Source organism: Myotis lucifugus, unplaced genomic scaffold (assembly GCF_000147115.1).
Source record: "Myotis lucifugus unplaced genomic scaffold, Myoluc2.0 scaffold_444, whole genome shotgun sequence".
In the NCBI taxonomy this organism is placed as follows: Eukaryota; Metazoa; Chordata; class Mammalia; order Chiroptera; family Vespertilionidae; genus Myotis; species Myotis lucifugus.
The window spans coordinates 341,434-355,808 of record NW_005871492.1 but is presented as its reverse complement, the minus strand read 5'-3'; the positions used below and the strand labels follow the sequence as shown (position 1 = coordinate 355,808).

The window sequence follows — 14,375 nt, the reverse complement described above, 5'->3', positions numbered from 1 at the left end:
CTGGACTCTTCCTCCCTCCTGCCCCAGCCATGACCATACTTCTTCCCTCCTGCCCTGGGCTTGCCACCCCCCTTCCATGAGGCAGGCCTCCCCCTCACTATCCTCTCTCAGAACCATCCTGCATCTCCTTGTCTTCTCATGATTTGGGGACACCTGAGGGCTCTCATCTAAATCTAATCTCCAGCCAGATCCAGACATCCAACTGCCCTCAAGGTCAGCATGGCCAGAAGTCCAACAGGCCCGCTCCTCCTCCCAGCTCCCCACACCAGCACAGTCAGCCTCACTGATGGGGTAAATTGCCCCAGCAGCAGCCAGCATTTCCTCCCAGTTACAGCACCCCTTGAGGCCCTTCTCCCCCTCCCCATGTATCCATTCTGCCTTGGCCCTGGATTGGGTCCTTGCCACTTTCTGTCTGGATCCCTACACAACACCCTAAAGCAGTGGTTCTCAACCTTCTGGCCCTTTAAATACAGTTCCTCTACAAAATTAACCCCAAGAAATCTGAGGCATTTCTATACACCAATAGTGAACTTTCAGAAAGAGAGATTAGAAAAACAATCCCATTTACCATCGCACCAAAAAAATTAAGATACCTAGGAATAAACTTAACTAAAGAGGTTAAAGACCTCTACTCAGAAAACTACAGGACGTTGAAAAAAGAGATAGAGGAAGACATAAAGAGATGGAAGAACATACCATGTTCTTGGATTGGTAGAATCAACATCATTAAAATGTCCATACTACCCAAAGCAATCTATACATTCAACGCACTTCCCATTAAAATACCAATGGCCTTCTTCAAAGATCTAGAACGAACTCTCCAAAAATTCATCTGGAATAAAAAAAGACCCCGAATAGCTGCAACGATCCTGAGAAAGAACAAAGTAGGTGGGATCTCAATGCCAGATATCAAGCTGTATTACAAAGCCACTGTTCTCAAAACTGCCTGGTACTGGCACAAGAACAGACATATAGATCAGTGGAATAGAATAGAGAGTCCAGAAATTAGCCCGAACCAATATGCTCAATTAATTTTTGACAAAGGAGGCATGAACATACAATGGAGCCAAGATAGTCTCTTCAATAAATGGTGTTGGGAAAACTGGACAGATATATGCAAGAAAATGAAACTAGACCACCAACTTACACCATACACAAGAATAAACTCGAAATGGATAAAGGACTTAAATGTACGACAGGAAACCATAAAAATTCTAGAAGAATACAAAGGCAACAAAATCTCAGACATATGCCAAAACAATTTCTTCACTGATACAGCTCCTAGGGCAGTTGAAACTAAAGAGAAACTGAACAAATGGGACTACATCAAAATAAAAAGCTTCTGCACAGCAAAAGAAACCATCAAAAAAACAAGAAAACCCACCTCGTGGGAAAACATATTTGCCAACGTCATATCTGATAAGGGCTTAATCTCCAAAATTTATAGGGAACTCATACAACTTAACAAAAAGAAGATAAACAATCCAATCAAAAAATGGGCAAAGGATCTAAATAGACACCTTTCAAAAGAGGACATTCAGAAAGCCAAGAGACATATGAAAACATGCTCAAAGTCACTAATCATCCGAGAGATGCAAATCAAAACAACAATGAGGTACCATCTCACACCTGTCAGAATGGCCATCATCAACAAATCAACAAACGACAAGTGCTGGAGAGGATGTGGAGAAAAAGGAACACTTGTGCACTGCTGGTGGGAATGCAGACTGGTGCAGCCACTATGGAAGGCAGTATGGAGGTTCCTCAAAAAATTGGAAATGGAACTCCCATTTGACCCTGTGATCCCACTTCTAGGAATATATCCCAAGAAACCAGAAACACCAATCAGAAAGGATATATGCACCCAGATGTTCATAGCAGCACAATTCACCATAGCTAAGATCTGGAAACAGCCTAAGTGCCCATCAGTAGATGAATGGATTAGAAAACTGTGGTACATCTACACGATGGAATACTATGCTGCTGTTAAAAAGAAGGAACTCTTACCATTTGCAACAGCATGGATGGAACTGGAGAGCATTATGCTAAGTGAAACAAGCCAGTCAATGAAGGAAAAATACCACATGATCTCACTCTTTCATGGATAATTAAGACCATTACAAACTTTTGAACAATAATAAATACAGTGGCAGAGCTGCCTCAAACCGATTGTCGGACTGCAGTGGGAAGGCCAGGGAGGGTTGGGGGACAGGAGGGAGGGGAGTAAGAGATCAACCGAAGGACTTGTATGCATCCATATAACCATAACTAATGGACATAAGACACTGGGGGGTAAGGGAGGGCAGGGGCTTGTCAAGGGTTGGGGGGGGGGGAAAGGACACTTATGTAATACCCTTTGTAATACTTTTAGCGGAAAAAAAAATAAGATAGGGATTTTCTTTTATATTATGTATTTGAGAAATATTTAGGCATCAGTTTCTTAGATCTTTCTCCTGAAGCTGTTCATTCATTTAAAATGACTTTATGTATAAAAGGGTATTTTGCCAGACCTGGGAAAAAAAATAAATAAATAAATAAATAAATACAGTTCCTCATGTTGTGACCCAACCATAAAATTATTTTTGTTGCTACTTCATAACTATAATGTTGCTACTGTTATGAATCGTCATGTAAATATCTGATATGCAGGATGGTCTTAGGCGACCCCTGTGAAAGGGTCGTTCAACCGCCAAAGGGGTCACCACCCACAGCTTGAGAACCACTGCTCAAGCCTCTAGCCTTGCCCACCTCCATCCATGTCCCACCACGGCCAGAGCACACGTGTCTGATCAGGTCACTTCCCTGTTTTAAAACTACTTCAGTGCCCTGGCCGGTGTGGCTCAGTTGGTTGCAGCATTGTCCTGTGCACCAAAAGGTACGGGCTTGATCCTTGGTCGGGTGAGTGCAGGAGGCAGCTGATGGTTGTTTCTCTCTCACATCGATGTTTCTCTCTCTCTCCCTCTCCCTTCTTCTCTCTCTAAAATAAATATCAATAAAAACATTCTTTTTAAAAAATACTACTTCATGGTTTCCCATAAACTTTGGAATAAACTACAAACTCTCCAGCCTTTCTTGATTTGGCTTCTGCCCACCTTTCTGGCCAAGACTCCTGATACTTCCTCAAGCCATACTTCCTCTGTCCGAGCCACAATACAGTTCGCTCAGCATGCCAAGGGCGCCCCCCCGCCCCCATTGTGCCTTTGCACATGCTGTTTTCCTTACCTGTAGCACTGGCCTCCTGCTTACAGACTGGAGCCTGGCCTAGCAGCACCTCCTCCAGGGAGCTTCCCTGATCAGCTTAAATGACAGTATCACTTCTGCATTCTCATTACTCTCTATTCACGTAAAAACAAAACACCTACTGTATTTCAGGGTAGTTTTTAGAATTTTATATGTTTATATATTTTTTATATTTTACATATACTTATAAAGGCCCCTGACACCCCTCCTCAATGTCCCCACTCCCTCTGAAGAGATACCGACTGTCAATCACTTCTCTGTCTCCACCACAGACTAAACTCCTGGGAAAAGACCAAGGGATTCTCCTCTGCATCCCCAGCCCCAAGCACAAGGTCAGGTATATAATTATTAATTAGTAGGTCACCTCCAACAGCACTGCCAGGGATTTGGGATTTGGCTCTGAAGTCTGGAAGTAAAAGTGAACCAAGAAATATATGGGTTTTGCTTTCCTTTACTACAAAGAAACCCTGTTTACCAGCAGAGAAGATAATTTGTTGCTGGAAGTAAAAAGTCAAGCAGGTATCTAGCATCATGCTTGAAGAAGAGACAGCCTGGGGGGTGCTGGAGGAAGAGTAGGAGGATGAGGCTGCTCAGAGCAGGTCAAGTAAGGGGAGGCAGAGAAGTCCAAGATGGAAAGAGGGCTCTGAGGAAGGGCGTGGTCCCTTGAGCTTTCAGGACCAGGAGGTGGATTCAGCTTGTTGCTCGTGGCCTACGATGAAGTAGTGAAAGCTACAGGGCCACAGGTTTTCACTCAGTTTAAGGAGGAAGGTGTCAGTCACAGCCAGCAGCAGGAGGCTCAGTGACAGTGACTCAGCCCTGCTGCACAGAGCATCCCTGGGGGAGCTTCTATGACTCTGATGCCCAGTCTGTGCTTCGGACTAATTTTCAATGAGAAGCTCTGTAGTAGGATTCACACATTGGAATTTTTCAGTGCCCCCCAGGTGATTCCAATGTGCAGCCAAGATTGAGAGCATCATGCTACAAACTTGAGCTTGTACACAAATCATCAGGTCATCTTGTTAAAATGTGCACTCTGATTTGGTCCTTCAGGGTGGGGCCCGAGAGCATGCATCGCTAACAAGCTGCAGGAGCTGGCTTTATAGCTAGTAACCAGCGTGTCACAGGTGTAGGAAATAGGCCTCTGTGATCCATCTTCAAAACAGCCAACTTTTAATGGAAATGGTTACTGAGTTTCCCCAGGGCAAACAATATAGGGAGGATGGAAGAGGATATAAAACAAAGAAGTGTGTACGTGAGCTAGCATCATGATGGAAACCCCCGAGGCACCCAGGATGAAACACCTCGTGCCAGCCTCAACTAGACAGGGGGAGGCAGAGACAACTAGAAAAGGCCTTAGCCCATTTTTTTTTAAATGGCCCAATAGGAGACAATAAGATCTAGGTGACATATGAGGAAACTGTTAACCCCATAGTACTCAGCCAGTGAGGAACTGGAGGAGGGAATCTTGCACTCTAGGGGATAAATAGCCTGTGATTGCTATTCTGTGTGTGTCTGTACAACCGGACACCCGCTCTTGCAAGAACATATTAAAAGTCTCCTTTTTGTCATACTTCTGTCTCCGAGTCCGTTATTTGAATTCAGACAGGTGAGCATTTCTCACTACAGGGAGTGTTCAAGAAAAGATAGAAAATTATGACATACTAGAGGCTCTGTGCACAAATTCATGCACTAGTGGGGTCCAGACGGCCCACCCCAATGGGGGCCATCAGGGGTGGGCCAGCTGGGGCGAGGGGCCACAGGCATTCCAGTCGTTCCACCGTTTGATCAATTTGCATATTACCCTTTTTTTTTTTACATATATTTTATTGATTTTTTACAGAGAGGAAGGGAGAGAGATAGAGAGTTAGAAACATCGATGAGAGAGAAACATCGATCAGCTGCCTCCTGCACATCTCATACTGGGGATGTGCCCGCAACCCAGGTACATGCCCTTGACCGGAATCGAACCTGGGACCCTTCAGTCCGCAGGCCGATGCTCTATCCACTGAGCCAAACTGGCTTCGGCGCGTATTACCCTTTTATTATATAGGATGGATATTGCCAAGAGGGCTTATGCATTGAATGGGGACTGGAATTACATCAAAGACCTTCAACCTCTCTGTAACAGCTTAAATCTTCCAGCACCACCCCCCAAACAAAATTATCCACAGAAAGCCAATATATAAACCCAGCAAAGCCGAGCTGTCTCATAGAATGAAGGTAGGGAACCCAGATCCCTGCCCTCTTGGCCTCCCCACCCCATGGCACTTAGAGTATCCATGAAGTTCATTAAAAGACACGCCAGGTACTATTTAATAAACATATCTATCTTCATGTCAAATGCTGAGGATTATTTCAGAAACTGGAACTGCTGCTTGGACAATGAGTTGACTCCAGCCTTGTGAGCCCTAAGTGAACCTGGATTAGTGAGCATGAAGGTATTAAGTCGTTAAAGACAGGAGACTCTGCAGGACTTGGGGCTGTATTCAGCAAGTTTATCCTGTAAAATGGGTCAAGCCCCACTTGCTGCTTAGGGGAGTAAGCTGGAGGGAACAGACACATAGCTGTTGCAGGCACATTCCTTCTGAAAGTCCTGATAAGTCCATTGGCAGGACTTAATGATCAAAGTCAATGCACGTCTCATCAAGTGGGAACCTAGCGGTCCCTTCTGTCACTGCCTCTTGCATTCACTCCTGATGCTTCCTCTGGCTCACTTCTGGCGCATCCCTGACCCCTCGTCCCTTCCTCCAAGACACATATTAATCCTGAGAACTGATAAAATTCTGCCTGGCAGGAACCTAGGGAATATCAGATTCAAGAGCCAAAAATGCATGGAGCTGCACAAAATAAGATTACACTGGGTTCACTGAGCAGCTCTCCAAAATAATAATTTCAGCAAGAAATAAAAGAACAGAGTTACTTCCAATTAGCTACAAGGATATGGTAAAATTTCTCCAAACAGGTATCAAGGGGGAATAAATGTATTCATTTTCATATTTTTTAATTATGGAATGTCATTCATTTGGCCCACAATCGGTTAGAATTTCTATGACTTAGACATCTTTTGGATAGAGTATTTTCTTCGTAAAAGGAGTTTATCTGAGCACGATTTAGGAGGCTCCCGAAGGAAGTGACAATACAGGGGGACTTTGAACGGCTGGTGAGACTGCACAGAATGGATGCGCTCAGCTCCCTGCTTTGCTGAATCCGTGGTTTGTTACTTAAAAACTCCTAAAGTGTCTTCAAGTTGCAAATCTTAATATTCAGAGGACTGGCTTTGAATATTAAACTGTGGCACTTTGCAGAGAAGTGGTTGAAAACAAACGGAGTGTCAGTAAAGGAGAAATTGAGTGAATACCTGAGTTTTTCTTATTGGAAAAATTTCACCGTAGAGAATAAACATAGACAGAATGGAAGAAAATATCCTTGGGTTAACTTTCTTCAGTGACAAGAAGCTGTTTCTGGTGTCTGCATTCTAATCCCAGCTCCTCTTTTCACCAGCTATGAACTTACACAGTTTAATTAAATTCTAAACGTTGCTTTCCTCCTCTACAAAATGGGATCATGATAGGACCCACCCAACCATTTGTTCTCAGGATTAAATAAGATAAGGCTAGCAAAGTGCTTGACGTTGTGCTGGTCACTCAGTGAGGTCAAACTCCGGTTTCTGTGAATGCTGTGAATACTGTCATTGACATTATTAGCACAGAGTAAATCCCCCAAAGTCTTAGCAATTACTGTTATTGCTATTAGGAATGTTGAGCCTCTTCATCAAACTCACATCAGGGGAAAGGGCTATAACTAGCCAGACATGCCAACGACCCCCTGAGGAAACTATCCTTTCTCAAAATTCAAAAAAAAAAACAACTTATTTGAATATCCTCCTTAGAAGGAGTCTTGTCTGAAACAGAACAGGATAAATTATGCTCTTGTAGCAAACCCCCAAAATCTCAGTGATTTAACACAGCAAGGGGTTATTTCTTACTCATGACTAGTCAAACTCAGGTCAGTTGCTATCTAAACTCCAAGCGATGGCTCATAGACCCGGCAGCTTCCATCTGAAAAGATATTTTTAAGAACCAGACTTAGAAGTAGCTTACGCTTTGTGGCTTCTTCCTACCAATCCTAGACTAGGATAAGTCTTCTCTTTCTCCTCCAAGCTATTTTTTTCTTATATCTGTGACTCCATTTGCCATATGGAATGAATTAGGGTTCATACAATTATGGTGGTTCTCATCTGAGGGTGCTGGTCTGCATCCCTGCACCAACATCGAGCCTAAGTGTAATCTGAAAAGTATGGACAGAGTGAGACAATCACCTCCTTCTTTCTAGAGCATATACTTATATTAATGATGACTGGGGTTGCATACTTTTTTTTTAGGGAGAATGTCAGCAATGTTAAACTTAATATTAACTAAAATTGCCATGGGTATACAACGGATTCAGTTCCCTTTAATCAATGTTTCTTCTTTTTTCAATCTGAACAGGACTCTTCATTATGGAAAAAGTCCACTAGAAAGACAAAGTTGAAGAGATACGCTTTCCCTCGATTATCCATTAATATATCACCTACTCACCCAATGTGGGTGGCAAGCCTCCTTGGGGTGTGTCTCATCATCCAACTTATTAATGGCGAACGCTGAAAAAGGCAGCTGTCATGCCTTGACCACCCCTGTTGTTTCTTAGAATGACCCTTCCCATCTGCCTTGTTGCAGGTACCACATTTGCGTGCCTGTGCTGATCTACTTCCTCCCCCTGCTGGTGATCGGCTATGCGTACACCATAGTGGGAATCACGCTGTGGGCCAGCGAGATCCCCGGGGACTCCTCTGACCGTTATCACGAGCAAGTCTCTGCTAAACGCAAGGTGAGCAAGGGGCAGCCAGCACCTAACCCACGTGGGCACAGGCAACAGGCTCACAAGCAAAACATCCTTGAATCTAGGGAACAGCAACGGAGGGAGAGGGAAGGCATCCTTTTTCAATGTATTGGCAACTTAGGTCTGCCTGTACAGGCCTGACCGTGCTTGCACCTTAGGAGAATTGCAACCTGTCAAGCCATTCACACACACACACACACACACACACACACACACACACACACACACAATATTTAACTACAAAAGCATTAAAGAGTTATTCAGTCCTCTTTTTATTACTTATTTAAAGATTGGCACAATAATACATTCTCTTGGTGCAAACATCAAAAAGTACTAAAAGGAACAACATAATGATGGTAGAGAGCAGATCGGGGGTTAGGAGGGTTCCTATGGGGGAGGGGCTGCCTATAAAGGTACAGCATGAGCTTCTTGTGGTGATGGAGCGACAGAGCAATCCTGATGGTGGCCGAGTTTTCAGCTCATCTGTACATGTGATAAAATTTCATAGAACTATACACCCCAAAAAAGGAGCATGTGTAAAAACAGGCAAAATCCAAACACTTGTCTGTAGTTTAGTTTCGAGCCTGGCACTCACGCCGGTGTCCTGGTTTTGACCATATGGTATAGTTAGGTAGGATGATGTCACAGGAGGAACCTGGGAACTCTTGTACTGTTTTTGCACTTCTTGGGAGTCTTAAATTATTTCAAAACGAAAAGTAAAAAAATACATTAAGAGTTTTACCATGAAAAGGACCCCACCCGGTTCCCATGTGTATGCACACACTCACTGGGGTAGCCATTGGTATTTATTTCTTACTAATCCTTCCAGATATTATAATGCATTTATAAGCCAAATAAATGTAAATTTTTTTCTTTCTTCTTTTTTACGCAAAGAGTAAATACACACTTTCTGCCTTTCACTTTTTTTTTTACTTAATATCCAAAAAACCTTCAAAAATCAATATATAAAGAGCTTTCTCAGTTTTTTTTCTTTTAGTACATCTTTGCATAGCATTTCATTATGTGGAGGCTAGGTAGTTCTCACTGAGTTTGGGGGGAAAGAGGGAAAGGTTACATCACCCAGCGTTCATAAAACCTTGTAAGTCCCCTTTAAACATCAGATGCTCTCTCGGGGCAGCTGTCCAAATCCTGTCCCTTATCCTTCCTCCCCCTGAGACTCCAAGCAAGAAGCCTGCCCTTCTCACTGCTCCCCACTTTAGGTGCTTCCCGCTCCCTGGGTCTTTCCCTCTTGAACACCCGTTCCTCTTGGCCCATTAATCTGGTCTCCTTTGGCTTCTCCAGCCATTGCCCAGAAGATGATATAACACGGTGATTCTGGACCATGAGTGGGCCTCAGAATCATTGGAAGGAAGGACTTGTCAATCACAGAACTCTGGGTCCCACCCCCAGAATTGGTAAAGACTGGGTGGGGTCCAAGAATTTGCATTTCTGACAAGGTCTCAAGTGATGGTGCTGGCACTGGTCTTGGGGTCACACTCTGAGAACCACTGATATAACACAAGTCCTTTGGTGCCACATAGAAAAGGTCCTTCTTCCTCCTCAAAAAGGGTTTATTCTAAATACTTCTCCCCCCAGACTGCACTGTGTGCCGTGAGAGGGGGAGGAGGAGAGAGAAAGTAGCCATGAGAAAAGGATTATGTGCTGCTGGTCTCACCTGCCTTGCCCTCCTGCCAGGTGGTCAAGATGATGATCGTTGTGGTGTGCACTTTCGCCGTCTGCTGGCTGCCCTTCCACATCTTCTTCCTCCTGCCCTACATCAACCCAGATATCTACCTGGAGAAGTTTATTCAGCAGTTCTACCTGGCTATCATGTGGTTGGCCATGAGCTCCACCATGTATAACCCTATCATCTACTGCTGCCTCAATGACAGGTGAGGACCCCATCCCCCAGACTCTTTCCAGGGGCCACAAAACCATCTGTCTATATAACCACCAAACAACCAACCTACTAGTCAATGAGCAAACCTGGCTGTGAGACAAGAGGGAGTGGTGGGGACTGCAGCAAACTAATCGCCACAGTTACTCAAGCCCTGCTGATTATCACCATTGCAAGAATATAAGACCAAAGTGCACGTATTTTTCTTTCCCAAGAGGAACCAGAAATCCGTATTGTTGTGTGGTATCTTCTTACTTTTAAACACTGGCATCTAAGTCAATGGGGGAGGGGTTTGCAGGTAAGAAAAAACCCTCTGAGGTTGCTGTGTACAAAGCAGGTCCACAAGTTGAATCCAGTTTGTGGCCTATGAGTTTGCTCACACTGCCCACTGGATTCATTACACAGGGGGGCTGAGCATGGAGACAGAGAGACAGAGTCAGGGACTCAGATCGTATGAGGCAAACTACAGGAACTTGACTGGCAGGAAGTCATCTTTCAGATGGTGAACTACCTGAAGGAAAGGACTGGCTCTTGTTTTTACTGCACAGTGACTAGCACAGTATCGTTCTCATAGTAAACCCTGGTGAATGTTTTACTTTGATGTTGAGTTGACCAAAGTTGGCTACCCTGCGCCAGTGGAGGCAGCATAGTTCAGTGGCTGTCCTCAGAAAAGACATATTTCACCTGAACCTGGGTTCTAGTACTGGGTTTGACTTTAATGACCAACCTTTACATCTTCTGGGCCTTACTGTCTCCAGTTCTCAATTAATTTAAAAAATAATAACACAGGATCAAGTCTGGGTGCATCCATGTGTTAAAGAGCTGATGCAAAGGTAGGAAGGCCCTCTGAAAGCAGGCTGTCCCCCAGGGTCACCTCTCCACCTCTCTCCCTCCAGGTTCCGGCTGGGCTTCAAGCATGCCTTCCGGTGCTGCCCTTTCATCAGTGCGGGCGACTACGAGGGGCTGGAGATGAAATCCACCCGGTATCTCCAGGCCCAGGGCAGTGTGTATAAAGTCAGCCGCCTGGAAACTACCGTCTCCACAGTGGTGGGGAACCATGAGGAAGAACTGGAGGAGGGCCCCAAGGCCACGCCCTCACCCCTGGACCTGACCTCCAATGGCTCCTCTCGCAGTGAGTCCAAGACCATGACGGAGAGCTCCAGCTTCTACTCCAACACGCTCTCCTAGACCCTGGGCCTGCAGCAGAGGCAGCCACCATCGTCTTTGTCTTGCTTCACTTCATGCATGGATAATTCCTCGATCTGGAAACCATCAGGAACACCCTCACACTGGGACTTGTGAAAAGGGTCAGAATGGTTTAGGAAAAACATTCCATCCTGGAGTCCAAAAACCTGGATTCTTCCATGTCGTTGCCAACCCCATGCTGTGTGACCCAAGGCAAATCACCAAACTTCTCTGAGCCTGTAAAGTGGGAAGGTTAGACTTGATGTTCTCTACAACCCATTCCATGGTTCTAGAATACAGTTTGGCTGTGAATGAGCACTCATTTCAAGATGAATCCTGCAATGGAGCAACAGACCCAACGGATCTGTTTGCCTGGAGCCTCTGTCTTACTTCAATAAAGCCATTCTCAATCATGCTCAGATTAACCTTTCTTTCGCTGGTGGATGTCTTCATTTGATAGAGTGAACAACTGAAGGACCCGCAGAAAATCTGAAAGAAAGATTTAACCTCGTCTTCCGAGCATCCGTGAAAAGAAGACAAAGTCTGCCCCTTTTTTGGCATCTCAATATTTTAGGGCATTTAAACATCATGGGATTGAGAGCATTAGATTCATCTGCATTGTGTCCCCAGTAACTTCCCTGAGCAACTAACTGATGCAGGCAGAATGTGTCCACTGATACCAGCTGATGTCTGTCAGGACCAAGATCAGGAGAGCTGTGCCATATTTCATCTGTCTGAGCCTCTCTTTCCTTATTTGTAAAACTATGGGACTGAACTAAATCATCTAAGTGTCCCTTCAAGTTTTCAATGGTTTAATGATTGTATGAGGTTGTTTGTTTTTTTGTTTCACACACAAAAATGGTGGTCTCAGAAAGAACAAGAGAAGAGAGTGAAGTGACTAAATACTCCTGAAAAGTAGCAACTGCTGCAACCATGTGTCCACACCCATATCAGACATTCTCTGATTGTTCCTAAAATGTGAGTACCTTTTTCTCCCGGAAGGTTGTAGCCTTTAACACAGCTGAGGACTTGGTGTCGAAGCCTGCATCTCTCCAGGTTTTAGCAGACTGAGCCTGCAGCTGGAGAGAACATCCGGGAAATGAAGTCATGGGCTCCCTGCTCTAGCCTTTTGGTTGTCTTAGGACAGAGGCACTAGCTGTACACTAACATCCCACATGTGCTCATCTGCCCAATGAGCAAAGGGGCTGCAGCAGCACCTCAGGGACGAGGACACCTTGCATTTTCCCTTTAGACTCTCTGAATCTCCCCGTCTTGCCTCCATGGCTTTGCTGGCCTCCTGTCTATAAGAAGTGGGACAACACATTGACCCTACAGGACAGTTCATCTACCAAGAGCCGTGAACTTAAGGCTTCATGTCCCAGTACAGCTTTGGGATTTCCATCAAGTGAGCATGAAGCACTCTCCTGTCTTCCAAATTCGTGCTTTGTCCCATGGTGGCTGAAAGCAGAGGCCTCATGTAACATCTGTGAATGTCCTCCTTATTGTTTGAAGAATGGAGGCACATGTGCAAAATCTGTGGTATCAATAGAATATAAGCGCTGCCCACAGGGTTTACAGCCTCACCAGCCCTGCTGGCTCTAATTCTACCAGGCCATGGTAGGCCTGGGGGGAGAGAGCAACAGTATAAGCCAGAAGGACCCAAGAACTATACTCTTCAAAGCCTCATGGGACGGATCAAATAAATTGAGTAAAGCCAGCTCAGTGCAGATATATGAACGGAAGACATAATTTAGAGGCTACGAAAGTCAGTGCCAAAAGCATTAGTCAGACTTCCAATAAGCAATTGTGCCGTGTGTGGATAATTCTCTTCCGAGGGCCATAGAGAACCAGCATGATTATGAGAAGAACTTAAGAAGAAAGTGTCAAGGACTTGGAAGAGGTTGGAATTGAATTCAACAAGAATTACTGAGTACCTGCTGTGGACTTGGCCCTGAGCTGGGGACACACGGCTCCTTCCACTCTTGAGAGCCTTGGCTAACCCACCAGTCCCAGGGGGTCGAGGCCACCCAGCAGGCGTGGAGGCAGCTGTGAAGCCGATTCTGCCCAGGATTCTAGAGACTTAATACATGTAATTGAGCCAAGGACTGAGACCTTCAGAGAGCCTTTTGCAGTGAGAGTACTCTGAGATCACTTTAAGGAAAGCCACCAGGCAGTCCGGGGGACCTAGCGAGACATGGTTGGACAGCATCGTCACTGCACACAGAGGGAGGGTGCGATGGTGCTGAGCACTTTCAAATATGGCAAAACACCCCCTCTGAACCAGCCCAGCAGGCCTTCCTCCGACCCACTCTCCAACACCTATGTAACTTGTAAAAAATGTCATCAGCTCCCACATGTGAGAAACACCATGATTTGCACTGTGCATGGGCTCATTCTTATAGAAATGTGTCCCCCTATGTTTATCTTCTAAGTGTTTCTCTGTGGTGTACGGTTCAGTAGTAATAGAATATAAGACATCATGGGGCCAGTCTTTGTTATGTTACTTCCAAAATACGGGATTCAGTTGCTGTCAATGTGTTCTTTGTATTGTGCCAAGCTCTCCTCCTCATCCTTTCACAGAGAGGAGCTGATGTACACCGTGAACTCACAGTCAAATTATAGTGACTGGGGGTGGGGGGGGGGAGGGAGAGCGAGGCCTCTATGGGAGGAACTAAAGGGCAGGAGTCCTTGTCCTCTCTCCCCACACACACCATAATGCTGAGACATGCTGGAAGGTCCTTTCTCTTGGAAGGACTGGGGGATTTCTAGGAAAAGGGGACTTGGGAGCTGACTCTCTGATTTGGCTTTCGGGGAGAATCCTGTATGTAGGACGGGGTCATTCCTGAAGTTCCCATTTTCCAGCCTGGGATCCTGGAAAGAATTTCCATGCAGAAATAAAGTATGTGTTTGACTATCTCACGCCTCTGTCTCATCTCAGGGACCCTCAGTGCTCTACAGGAGACTGAATGAGGTGGTACTCTGAACCCCAATAACTTGCATAGTCAGAAGGAAGGAACCCAACACCCAGCGATCTCTTAACCATGCAGCAAAATGAGTTGACAAAAATGTGGGAACTCTTTCCAAGTGGGGATCTGGGAAGATAAGGTGGGATGGTCTGAAGTGACAATGACGTCACCTGTGAGAAGAGCTGTGCCAGTTCAGGTCCTCCCAGAAG

At 45.2% G+C, this 14,375-nt stretch overlaps 1 protein-coding gene across 1 annotated transcript in view; it reads left to right on the top strand.

Annotated features, from left to right (window-relative positions):
* Positions 1-13,367, top strand: part of TACR1 (tachykinin receptor 1) — a 129,352-nt gene extending 115,985 nt beyond the window's left edge. The window contains exons 3-5 of the mRNA XM_006102927.3: positions 7,956-8,106; positions 9,814-10,010; positions 10,912-13,367. Coding sequence (XP_006102989.1) covers positions 7,956-8,106; positions 9,814-10,010; positions 10,912-11,203 — 640 coding nt within the window. The 3' untranslated portion in view covers positions 11,204-13,367. The remainder of the gene's footprint in view (positions 1-7,955; positions 8,107-9,813; positions 10,011-10,911) is intronic.
* The last annotated feature ends 1,008 nt before the right edge of the window (positions 13,368-14,375 follow it).